This window comes from Didymella exigua (genome assembly GCF_010094145.1).
Source record: "Didymella exigua CBS 183.55 unplaced genomic scaffold M421scaffold_1, whole genome shotgun sequence".
NCBI lineage: Eukaryota > Fungi > Ascomycota > Dothideomycetes > Pleosporales > Didymellaceae > Didymella > Didymella exigua.
The window spans coordinates 825,083-837,078 of record NW_022984775.1 but is presented as its reverse complement, the minus strand read 5'-3'; the positions used below and the strand labels follow the sequence as shown (position 1 = coordinate 837,078).

General features: G+C 51.1%; 4 protein-coding genes across 4 annotated transcripts; all 4 read right to left on the bottom strand.

The window, feature by feature from the left end:
* Positions 1-6,367: 6,367 nt before the first annotated feature.
* Positions 6,368-7,621, bottom strand: M421DRAFT_50410 (uncharacterized protein; the record flags this gene model as incomplete). Its single annotated transcript, XM_033594825.1, has 2 exons — positions 6,368-7,030; positions 7,097-7,621. Coding segments are annotated over 2 exons (1,188 nt in total), but the record flags the coding sequence as incomplete, so codon positions are not given.
* Positions 7,622-8,691: 1,070 nt separating this feature from the next.
* M421DRAFT_97108 (uncharacterized protein) lies at positions 8,692-9,225 on the bottom strand (the record flags this gene model as incomplete). The annotated part of the gene is made up of 2 exons (XM_033598466.1): positions 8,692-8,838; positions 9,046-9,225. 2 exons carry the CDS (start codon positions 9,223-9,225, stop codon positions 8,692-8,694), a joined length of 327 nt encoding a protein of 108 aa, XP_033454378.1.
* A 291-nt stretch (positions 9,226-9,516) lies between these two features.
* Positions 9,517-9,882, bottom strand: M421DRAFT_97107 (uncharacterized protein; the record flags this gene model as incomplete). The annotated part of the gene is made up of 1 exon (XM_033598465.1): positions 9,517-9,882. One exon carries the CDS (start codon positions 9,880-9,882, stop codon positions 9,517-9,519), a length of 366 nt encoding a protein of 121 aa, XP_033454377.1.
* A 59-nt stretch (positions 9,883-9,941) lies between these two features.
* M421DRAFT_388533 (uncharacterized protein) lies at positions 9,942-11,813 on the bottom strand (the record flags this gene model as incomplete). The annotated part of the gene is made up of 4 exons (XM_033589946.1): positions 10,794-11,813; positions 10,569-10,733; positions 10,206-10,352; positions 9,942-10,160 (listed from the first exon to the last, which is right to left on the bottom strand). Exons 1-4 carry the CDS (start codon positions 11,622-11,624, stop codon positions 9,942-9,944), a joined length of 1,362 nt encoding a protein of 453 aa, XP_033454376.1. The 5' UTR covers positions 11,625-11,813.
* Between the last annotated feature and the right edge of the window lie 183 nt (positions 11,814-11,996).

The window sequence follows — 11,996 nt, the reverse complement described above, 5'->3', positions numbered from 1 at the left end:
TCTTCTTCTTCTTCTTCTTCTTCTTCTTCTTCTTCTTCTTCTTCTTCTTCTTCTTCTCTTTTATTTTAATAAATCGGCACTCATAGGGGGACGGGGATGTACAGATATATATTCATTAATTCTTTGCCACATCGAACCTTCTAGTGGTCTCTCTAATCATTACGCTATTGATGGCGTGAGCCACGGTCATCCAAAGACTACGTAGCATGTTGCAATCTAGAATAAGGTCTCTGCTTGTGGATTTAGCGACTCTTACGTACGTACGGTATACGTAAATTGGACACATGACTGTAGACTGATTGATTGATTGATTGATTGATTAAATCCTACTCGGTTTCAGCCGTGATATCCACAGCTATGCCCGGCGAGCAGGCGTGGCGGACAGCCAACGTGATGCGGAAACATGTTGCTCCGCGCCGCCCCACTTCATTCCTGCGAGCAAGAACCATCTGTCCGCGGCGGCCTGCCGTTTCCCCTCAACCACTATCTACATATGCTTTGGCGGGCCATCTAGATAACGGTTCTACTGACTGTATGCTGTGTTTCTAGGCTCGTAGAGGCGTACTGCCTCGTCTGTCGCGTCCGCTGTACCTACAGTCTCCCCCCAACGCTCGGCGTCGTCTACGTATCTCTGATCCCCACTTGCCCAAGGATCTGCGTCTGTTCTATATACTCGATGGCTTTAGTGGCTAGCTGTGGCGTGCTCAGGATTGTCTGGAGGCTGTGTCGTCCGGACAGGTTGGCGAAGATGCGGTTCTGGAGGTCCTTATGTTTCCTGCAGCGGAGGAGAACGTGGGCGACAGTCTGTCGCCTCTCGCCACACTCGCAGCGCAAGGTAGTGACGTCTGGCACTCTTTGGTTGAAGAGGAAGTCGTTGAGCCCAATCTTCTCAGTGCGCAATTGCACCAGTAGAGCGCTCTCCCGCTTGGTGAGGCCTTGGTGGAGCTGAAGCACCTTTTTGGTGGGTGTTGGCGTGTGTCTGTATGTCGCTCGACCTTTGGTTTCAATCCTCCATCTGGCTATCCAATCTCTCTCTGTTTGTGATTTGCACCATCGTTTGAGTGTCGATCTGAGCGGGTGTAGCTTCAGGGGTGCGTTTGCTGGCTGCTGGCTGCGTCCGTCCTCTCTCCATCTGGTGGCTTCTTTAGCAGCTGTGTTGGCGGCTTCATTCCCTGGAATGCCCACGTGGGCTGGAATCCATTGGATGGTCACCGTTCGGCCCATGTCCTGAAGATCCTGGACTTGTTGTGCAATATTGCTGAGGATGTAGGCGCCTAATCGCCCTTTGGCCTTAGTTATAGACTAGATGGCAGCTGGGTTGTCTGTGTAAATGGCGATTTTTCGCCTGTTGCCGTCTCTTTCTGTGTATTCTTTTGCAAGCTGTAGCGCAAGGTTGACCCCTTGCAGCTCTGCTGCGTATACTGTTGACGTCGTGTCAGATCCCATGTGCACTGCTCGTGTCTGCTGTGTGAGTAAGCACACGGCTGCCAATCCTATTTCGCCTTTGATGCCGCTGCCATCTGTGTAGATGCTGAGGTTGTCTTCTTTTGTGTACTCTCTATCGTGTCTTTCTCGTGCCTTCTTGGCTGTTGTGTCAATGTGTGTTGTTGGGCCTCGTCTCCAGGGTGGAGTGAGGAAGCACGGGATTTGTTCTTGCGTGCTGAAGCCTTGGCTGCGCCTCTGCTCTATGTTGTTGTGGATCTTCTGCCATAAGTCGGTGTGTTTCTTGCTAGTTCTGAGTCCTGTATTTTGTGTGTTGTTTGCTAAGAAGCCTGCTGTGCTTGCTATGTCTGTGTTTGAGAGGAGTTGGGTGACTGTCTCTGCATTGTGTTTCTATATTTGCTGCTTGATGGGAAAGAGGAATGCTTCGACGTCTAGTGCAGGTCTTGAGGTGGCCTTGAAGGCTCCACATATGGTTCTTGCTGCCCTTGCTTGAATGCTTTGCAGTATATTCAAGGTCTTTTGGGTATAAAGCTTGCCTTTTGTGCTGGCGTTTGACCAGATTAAGCAGGCATACATTATTTGTGGGAGCGCGGTGCCTTTGTACGGCCTGCGCATATCGATAACTCTAATGCCCTAGGTAGAGCTCCTAAGGCAGCTTAGCGCAGTGACTGTCTTAGTCGCCTGTTGTCTTATCTCTTCTATGTGCTCCTTCCAGTACAGTTTAGAGTCTATAGTCAGCCCTAGGTACTTACATGTTGTTATAGGCTTTACCTCTCCCTATAAAGTCTAGATTAGTCTTGTAGTGTTGATTCGCCTGTGCGTCCTTGTGAAGTGTGTTAGCTGAAACTTATTTGGGGCGAAGATAGATGCATGCGTGCTGGCCTATTGCTGCACTTTCTAGAGAATTGTGCCTAAGGTGTCGCATATCTTCTCTATTGTCTTGCCCCACGCCAGGATAGCAACGTTGTCTATGTACCCTGTTAACGTGGTGTCTGTCTTGCTATTGCATTTGTCTATCAGGTCAGCATTATAGAAGAGGTAGAGGATGGGCAACAGCGGCGAGCCTTAGGGAATGCCTGTGTTTATCTTTGTCGCAGTGAGTGCAAGCAGTGCGCAAGGAATTGAGGATTGAACTGAGGTTGTATTGTATGTAGCTATGGACTGTTGTTATAGGGGAATAGCGGTGAGGTGTAAAAGGAAAGGGCAGGGTGTACTACGTTGTACAGCAGTAGAGATATGAAACTGTGATACGTGGTACAAGAGAAAAGACTCCAAAACCGCGACACACCCCCTAGCTGCCGTAGGCTCAACAGTAGGGAGTCGACGACAGCTAATCAATATTGATTCAATGGATGATTGATAGCATCTAAGCTTTGTTGGTCTGACGTAGGCCTTTCAGGCGCTCAGTGATGTTAACGAGACTAAGTTGGCGGACAAACTCCGCGAACTTCTGCTTGGGTAGAATTTTTGTAAGTCTATCAGCAGGCATATGATCAGTAGGTACCCATTTGACGTTAATGCGTGAGGCGGTGACCTCCTGTCGAATCCAGAGCTGGTGAATATCAACGTGTTTGACCTTTGTGTGAAGCTTGTCGTGCTCCTTTGTGACAATACCAACAGTCTGCTGGTTATCGCACCAGATCGTAGGCGTGCAGTCGAGCGTGAGGTTGATTCCAGCGAAAAATCGCATCCACTCTTCCATCTGGGAGGCGGCAAGAGAGAGCGAGAGTAGTTCAGATTCTGTAGTTGATTTTGTGACTGTGCGCTGTACAGTCGATTTCCAGTCAATCATAAGTCCTCCAAATTTGAAGGCGTAGCCTTGAGAGCTCCGGCGAGTCTCAGGCTCATCAGCGTATGAGGCGTCGGATGATCCAAAGAATAGAGGATCGCGGTATGTGGGATCGTCTGTGAGATACTCGGCCATGTCGTGCGTGCTGGCAGAGGCTTCAAGAGCGAGAGCCTTCGTGCTGAGCAGGTAGCGCCAGGTCTGGCGGATCTTTGAGACGTGAGACTGTCCTGGGTTGGTGAGGTGGCAGGCAAAGACGACGTGCGTTCGAGCGACGTCGGGTCTGCCCCAGACAGCAATATATGCAAGAGAACCAACAAGCTGCTGGTAGAGTTTTGTACGAGCAGTGTCAGTCTCCTTGGTAGACTGCGGTAGCCAGTTCTCCGTCAGTGGGACGTCTGGAGCCTTGCCTACAGCATCAATATTGAATCGAGCGCACACCTTGTCGATGAAAGCGTCTTGGACTAGCCAGGTCTTGTGCAGGGCTTGGTCGCGGACGATTTGGATGCCGAGAAACCAGGCAAGGTCTCCCATAGCTTTGATGTTGTAGAGGTTCACCAGGTCCTTCTCAAAAGACCTGTGGAGATGGGCGTTTGATCGATGGAACGCCATTACGATATCGTCAACGTAGACGAAAAGGATGAGCCAGCGGTTCGTGTATAAGCATGGGAAGCCGTCAACTGGCTTCAGTCCCAGCTTGACAAGCTCTCGACGTAGCTCATTGTACCATAGGATTGGTGACTCCTTCAGGCCGTACAAGGCGCGGAGCACGAGCATTATCTCGCCTTCGGTGTGGCGGAATGCCTCAGGTGTTTCAGCGTATATCTTACGCTCAGTTTTTGCGTTCAAGAAGGCAGTAGGAATGTCGTACTGCTTCAGTTCAAGATCAAAGTAATTGGCGATTGCGATGAGAGCGCGAAAGTTGCGGATGGCGAGTGTAGCAGCGTACGTATTGTCTAGCGGGGCTTGAAGGTCTCCTCGGACAACAAGTCGAGCCTTAAACCGTGAGATATACCCATCTCCGTCTGTCTTATAAGTGAAGACCCACATCAGCGGCAGTACCTCGCTGTCCGCAGTAGCCTTCGATTGCTCTGTGTGTCTAAAGACACCTTTAGCGCGTAGGTCTCGCCATTCAATCTCCATAGCGCGTCGAAATTGGTCGCCGAACATGTGCGTATTGAGCTGGTTTACTGACTTCGGCAGAGGCGGGAGCTGTGATTGATGGATTCGCGGTATTCCATCTGCTGTGGTATGTATTGGGTAGATCTCAGTTGAGAACGCTCGCAGATAGTCAACGAGAGGCTTAGTTCCCAGCGTTGCAGCGTAGGACTGGATCGCAAAGTTGTTTAGATCTCTTGGCTTTGGATTGCGCTTGCCAGAGACAATCAGGTTTGTATCAGTTGGATCAAGATTAACGTCCCGTGGCGCTCTCTCGCCTCGTCGGCGATAGCCCTTAGGAACTATATGTATTGTGTCGTCCTCCTCTAATAGTGTAGGAGTCGGAATTTGTTGTTGAGTTGATTTAGGTGCGTTGTTAGCCTCGAGTGCGTTGTCAGTCATTTCACCCCCCAACTGGGAGCCTCCAGCTCTCGAAGCTGAGGTCACAGGTGCTGTTTGGCGACGGCGTTGGTGAGCGGTTAATAGATCCTCAATGCTAACATCGTCGTTCTGTGGCATCTCTGGATATTCGAGTAGCTCGATCACCTCCTCGATCACTGGTGTAGAGGCGTAGCCATCCATTCCATCAAAGAAGAGCGTAGGCTCGAATACAACGTCGCGTGTGACGATAACAGTGTCCTTTGTAGGCAGCCATATACGGAAGATATTAGTGCCTTGGTAGCCAACAAGGTGGCCGATGAGAGTGCGCGATTCGAGCTTGTCAGCAGCTCTCAGATCGCGGTTGTAGACGTAGGCGCGACAGCCGATAGGCTTCATATGAGCGACGAGTGGCTTTCGTCCCCATACGACCTCGTACGGCGTCTTCCAGCCTAGTGTTTCGGTGGGCGTACGATTGAGGATGTATGCGGCGGTGCGATACATCTCATGCGCTAGAGTTTTGGGCAGGTGAGCGTGAATACGCATAGCGCGAGCTCGCTGAGTGAGGACTCCGCCTGCGCGCTCAATAAGCCCATTTGGCTCCTTTGTGCCAGCTGGTGCTGGCTCGTATAGCATGCCCAGCTCTTCTGTAGTGTTGATGAGATCGTTGCCAAATCCTTTCTCGTTGTCGCATCGGATGGCGACTACGTCGGCGTTGTACGCGCGTTGGATTCGACGGATCAAGGCCATGAACCAGCGTGTGAGCGTTGGCTTGTCCTTTCGCTTGATTGTGGCTATTTCATGCCACTTTGAGTATTCGTCCATAGAGTGGAGGGCGTACTTGCTGCCGTCGATACACTCCTCTCCCACGGGGATAATGTAGATCAGGTCTATCGCAATTCGATAGAATGGTCGTTGTGCGCGGCTCTCAGCCGGGCGTCTTGAGATGATGTGAGTCATTCGAGCTTCGGTGCAGGTTTGGCAGAGACAGTCCATGTGGTCTCCTGTCAGTTGGACGCCAGTGACGTTTGATTCAAGCTGGTCGACTGCCTTTTGACCTGGGTGGCCCCAGATTTGATGAGCATCGCGTCGATCGACGACGTTTGCAGGCTTTGGCGCGTACGATGGGCGATATGATGCCCCAAACGTACTCAGCGGTGAGTGGAGAAGCGACAGCGGCGGTCGGCGTGATGGCTCGGCATCAATCAGCCAGTGTCCTCCATTGTATTCAAGTTGTGCGATGACGTTGGTCGGTTGATGCATGTACAGGACGTCGCGGCCAGAGTCGAAGTGGATCGACTCTGATCGGCAGCGAGCGAGTCCCAAGACGCTGGTTAAGAAGCCTTCGACGTACGCGACGTGCGTTAGCTCCAGCGTCAGCTGTCTATGTGGTGTACGGACGACGAGTTCCATCGTTCCCCACGCGGTGATGAGGATACAGGTATTGCCAGCGTTAATAGAACGACGTTGTGGATTGTCACTCGTCCTCCTCCAGCCTTTCCATACCTCTGTGTTGACGACGTGCGTATTGGATCCTGGATCGACAATCCATCGATTGCGTAGTTCAGTCTGAGTGATTTCATCGACAGCCATTGTCGTGAGAGATCCCGTAGGCTCAGTGTGAGCGTCAATAGCAATGACGACCTCATCATCGTGGTCAACTTGATTGTGCCTGTCGTGACTGCTGTGGCCGTCGTGGCCGTTGTGGCCGTCGTGGCCGTCGTGGAGAGGCTTGAGTAATGGGCCAGTCGATATCACGAACGTGTCAGTGTTGACAGGTGGCTCGCCGTCATCGACTCGCAGTGATCCAGTGTTCTGAGGTTGGCGGGTCAACCATCTCGCAAGAGCAGCCTTGATGCGCGCGTTGATCTTAGAGTCCTTCCGCGCTTCCTCAACCTTGCGTACGGCCTCAGCTGCAGGCTGATAGGTCTTCGGACGTGCCGGGTGGCGTGGATTCAGGATGAAGCAGTCAGTGTACCAATGCTGCTTCCCACATACGCAGGTAGGAATTGATCGTGCACCGTCACGGTGACCGCGACCAGTCGATTGAGTCTCAGTTGGCTTCGTGATTCCGAGCTCAGCAGCAGAGACTGCCAGGCCTGTAGATTGAGGCTTCGTGCGGCGTAGGTATGTGGTCATCTCAGCGACGTATGTCTCAAGAGATGAGATCTCTGCAGTAGTGCCACGCGCTTCATGTTTGAAGATCTCGCGTAGGCAGGACGTAGCATATTCCTGATCCAGAGCCTTGCAGGCGATCAGAAAGTCCTCTTGCGGTCGGTTGCCGTCAGTTTCCGGCAGCGTGATTGATTTGCCTTGGGCGGTGATGTATACCCAGTCAGTGAGCCATTGCTCGATCTTCTTTGCAGCTTGTGGAGCAGTCTTGAGAGTGTTGTACTTGTCAGCAAGCTCGCGGCGGTGAGTTGCGTCGGTTGGGCAAAGGAACTTCTTAAGAGCGACCAGTCGGTCGTAGGGTGTCTCGTGATCCTTGATTAGGTGGATGTGGCGTACAGCAATCGTCTTGCTGATGTCCGTGTTCAAGTCAGCCAAGGCCTTCTTCTGGGTGCGGTATTCAGAGCGGCGGCGCTCCCATCGATCGCATTCCCATCGGTAAGACTCTCGGTCGTCTGCAGTCAGGTCAGAGAGCCTAGTAGCTCCAGCCTTGTAGTCTATGAGTTGAGGCTCAGCAGCCTCAGTCAGCGCAGGGAGCAGCTCCCTCGCTATATCAGGGTTGATGTACTGCCAGAGACCGTGGCGGTTGGCAACGTCTCGGCGGATGAACAACCAGGTAAACCAGTCGTCTGGTGTGTTCAGTAAGACAGTGACACGCGTCACTGCAGGATCAGACTCAGTAGCCATTGTTGAGGCTATAGTCGTGTGTGTTTGGATTCAGGTAGATCCAGGCAATGTGCGTCGTGGGTGGACGCGGTAACAGGTGCGCTGTGGTAGACGCGGTATAGCAACGTGCGACTCAAGTAGAGTGACGATTGCAGCAGCAGGTGAGAACAATCCTAGGTTGCAGCCGGGCTCATAACTGTCGCAGTGAGTGCAAGCAGTGCGCAAGGAATTGAGGATTGAACTGAGGTTGTATTGTATGTAGCTATGGACTGTTGTTATAGGGGAATAGCGGTGAGGTGTAAAAGGAAAGGGCAGGGTGTACTACGTTGTACAGCAGTAGAGATATGAAACTGTGATACGTGGTACAAGAGAAAAGACTCCAAAACCGCGACAATCTTGTACTCTGTCGATTGGAAGCTGTTGATAGCAATGCTTGTATGTCTGTCACTAAGGAAGCTGGCGATCCACTGAATTGTCTTCTCATCTACCTGTCTTTTCTGCAGGTTGTGAAGCAGGCGAGCGTGCGAAACATTGTCGAAGGCACCAGAGATGTCAAGCAGCAGGAGACTGGCCACCTGGCCACCCTTACGATTCCACGCTTCGTAGATCTTGCTAGTGACGGCGTGGAGAGCGTGCTCGGTAGAGCGCATCTTCCTGCCGCCCATATGTGTGGTCAGTAGAACGTGGTATGTCTTGGCCAGGTAGCTGAGTCGCCGCGCGATGACTGCATCCATGATTTTGCTGGTAGTGTTCATCAATGCAATGGGTCTATACGACTTAGGCGTTGTGTAGTCATCCTTGCCTAGTTTGCGCAAGACAACTGTGATTAACTCACAGAAGTAAGCCGGACAGTATCCTAAGCAAAGGCTCTAGTTAAAGATCCGTGTCAGGTAGGCTGCAAGCTGATCAGCTCCTGCTGGGAGCGCTTTATTGACAATGCCGTCTGGGCCAGGTGCTTTAAGCGGGGAGGCCGCACAAATAGCATCCTTGACTTCCTTTTCTGCTATTGGTGGCGTTTCTACTTGGTTGTTACATCCTGCGTTCTAGATATCGCGCAGGTCTGCTTTGGGTGGCGTTGGAAAGAATGTGTCTCAAAACAGGTCCGCCTTTTCTGCTGGATCTGTGATCTCCTGTTGTGTATCTGGGTGTCGTATGGCAGGCGTGACCGCCGGGGGTCGGTCTCCCCTTGTCTTTGCCCAACTGGCGAGCTTCCACAGCGCTTGCGGCGACTGAGCCGCCTGCTCTATTCGGTCTCTGTGAGCTGTTCTTAATGCTTTTCTTATTGTCCTGGCTTTATGGTTTCTTGCTGCACAATATGTTGTCCATGAGTCTGCTGTTTGGAGCTGACTGTGTACTCTCTTGAGACGTTTTGCGTCAGCGAGCACCGCTCTGCAATCATCAGTCCATCCTTCTCTGATCTTGTCCGATAAGCGCGTTGATGGCACTGCTTCCTCGACTGCCTGTTTGATGGCTGCCAGCAACTCTTCTACATATCTGTCAAGTGTGGTCTTGTTGGTTGGTCTACGTAGTGGTGGTAGGGCTCGCTTGAGCGCGCTCTGGTATGCTTTCTTATCAAGTCTGCGCCAGTTTCTTCTCAGTACTGTTTCTAGTTGCTGCACAGACATGTCTAGCATAGTAGTGATTGGCAGATGGTCAGAATCATGATTAAGATCCAGGTTGACTTGGCTTTTAATCAGCCTGTTAACAAGACCTACAGTCACAAGGCAAAGGTTGATAGTAGAGCGCACTGATTTTTCTTTGTACGTGATGGTGCCTAGTGGCAGCGTGTTGCTAAGGTTAAAGTCCTCTATAATTACAATAAGCGTCTCTAAACCTAGGTCTATGTGCCTGATTCCTGGGCCTCCCTACATCAGATAGTGTAGGTTGAAGTCGCCTAGGAGCACTTGTTTATCTGCTTAGTATCTGTCTAGAATTGGACGTATGTTAGTAATCGCAGTCTCTTCACTAGCGCTGGCTCCTCCCTGGTTGTAAATATTGTGTATTAGAAGCTGTTGTCTATCTTGTTGTTCTTTGCTAGGCTTAATTACAAGAGAGCAGATGTCTCTGCTGCGCTTGCTAAACCGCCATTGTTTGTGGTCTATTTTCTTGTTAATGAAGAAACACACCCTAGCAGGCCCCTTTTCATCTCCCGTTAGGCAGCATAGGTGGAAGACATCTTTTGCTGGGTGGTGGGTTGTGGCTGTAAACAGGTTCTTCCAAGGTTCCTGGATGGCCAAGATGTCGTACTCGCGGACTTGTGGGTCTCTTAGTAGGGTTGCCATAACTATGTCTCTTAACTTGCGTACGTTGTACTGTAGTATGCTTAATGTGTTGTGTCTATTCATGCTTCGCTGTTAGAGTTGATTTCCATGTGGTGGTTGCTACCACCCTGTGTGGGCTGTGTAATGTGACCGATCGCTTTGAGCGCTCTACAGGTGAGCGTTATGTTTCTCTGCGGTTGTTGGCTGCTGCTGCTTTGCGTGGTTTGTGATGGCATGTTCTCCTGCTCTGTTAGGTCAACAGTGTTACCTGTGTTAGTCCTCTTGCGTCCTCGCTGGGTCTGTGATTAGTCTCTGGCGATCAGTATTAGTTGCGTTGATGTGACTGCCAGGTTTGTCCTGTTCCTCTGAGCTGTGGCGGCTGATGTATCCTGCGCGACGTTCCTTCCTAGTGTCTCTGCAACAGGGTGGTAGTGGGGTTGCATATCGTATGCGGCCTTTGCTTTTGCCTTCTCTTCCTTCCTGGTTAGGCACTAGTAACTCCACAACTCGTGCTTACCTCAGCAGGTGGCACATTTCCTGGTAGCAGTCCAATCTAGCTTTAACAGACAGTCTTGGCTCTCGTGTTCTTGCGCACAGTAGCCACATGCAGTTGTTGCCTTACACTAGGTTCCTATGTGGCTGTAGTGTTGGCACTTGAAGCACTGCTTCACTTGGCACTGTTGTTCGTATCTCTCGCACTGAAAGACCTCGCCCTGCCAGATCAGACCCTTGTTGATAATCTTGTTGGCATCCTCTGGCTTGCTGAACTCTATGATGACGCTGGAGGCAGCTTTCGTGTGCGCGTTGCGGGTCAGCCATCCAATGTATTTGATCTCTGCCTGCAGGATGAATAGTTTGTTGTCTAGTAGTATCTAGTCCTTCGTCTCCTCAAACCTGGCCATGTCCATTGTGCTGGTGCGTATGCTGTGTACAAGGACTCTGTATGTGGTGATTCGTATTGTGGCCCTGTTGCTGATGCGGTGGACCCAGTTGTTGGCAAACTGCTTCAGTGCTTCTACCTCCTTGCTCGTAGCTGTCTTGATGCTGAGATCGCCGCTCTTTAGCTGGTTTAAAGAGAGTACCTTGATGCGTGCTATGTTGTTGTTTCCACTCTGCGCGATGGCGCGCTCAACGTGGGCGTTGAGGTTACGCGGGTTCATCGCCTGTAGGCTCTGTACTGTATTGGGGTCTCTGATAGTCACGATAACTTCACGTTGTGTCTGCACTAACGGCATTCTAGGAACTTGTGTATTGGGTATACCTGCTAGTGTCGCTCCCCTAGCTGCCATCGCAGCATAGCTAACCGCGCCACCTGTCTGGATTCCCGTGCTTTTGATCTGCCTCGTCATCTCCAGGTTGGCTTTACCTACCTCTACCGCCTCCTTGGCGGCTGCCCTTGTTTCTTCCCCAGTATTTGTGTTCTGTTGCACGCTTGTGCCAAGCGTGCGAATGTTCTCTATGGTGTTGTGGAGTTCAGTCTTGACAGCATTAAGTATCTCTGCGGTATTCTCTGATGTTGCCTTGGTTTCTGTCTGCAGGATGTAGAGCGCGTCGCATATCGTGCTAAGATTAGGGGTATTTTGAAATTTCAGTATGAGTGTCAGCGCGCTGTGGATGATGATCTTCACAAGGTCTGCTGGCACGGGCTGGCTTTTGGTGCGATTGATACATTTCAGTACTTCGTGAAGGTATGCATTAAGGCGGGTAGCGTGCTCGCGGGATAGAGTGGGCCATAGAGGCTGTTGAGGCCACAGTGTCGCCATGGCACGTCAGTCGCAGTAGGCGCTACGGCTGGGTGCTGGCTAATCGATTGGCGTCGAGAGCGACCGTTTGCGTGCGATAAAACTGGCGAATTCCAAAAATCACGTTCTCGCTGTGTGTGGTGTTTTCACACATGACTGTAGACGCCTCTAGAAGGCTGTTGGTCTGTGCTGCACCTATTTTAAGCAGCCTCTGTGTTTAGTATAGCGTTAAATTTATTACAGTTACATACACAGACATCCCAACACGCTACTGCAAGCTACTGCATACTATGAGCAGCTAGAGCTCTGCGCCTTGTTAGATAAGTTTTGGCAATCTTGCTACCTCGCGGAGAAACTGCCGGAATACACATTTTCTGTCTTACACCAACGTTT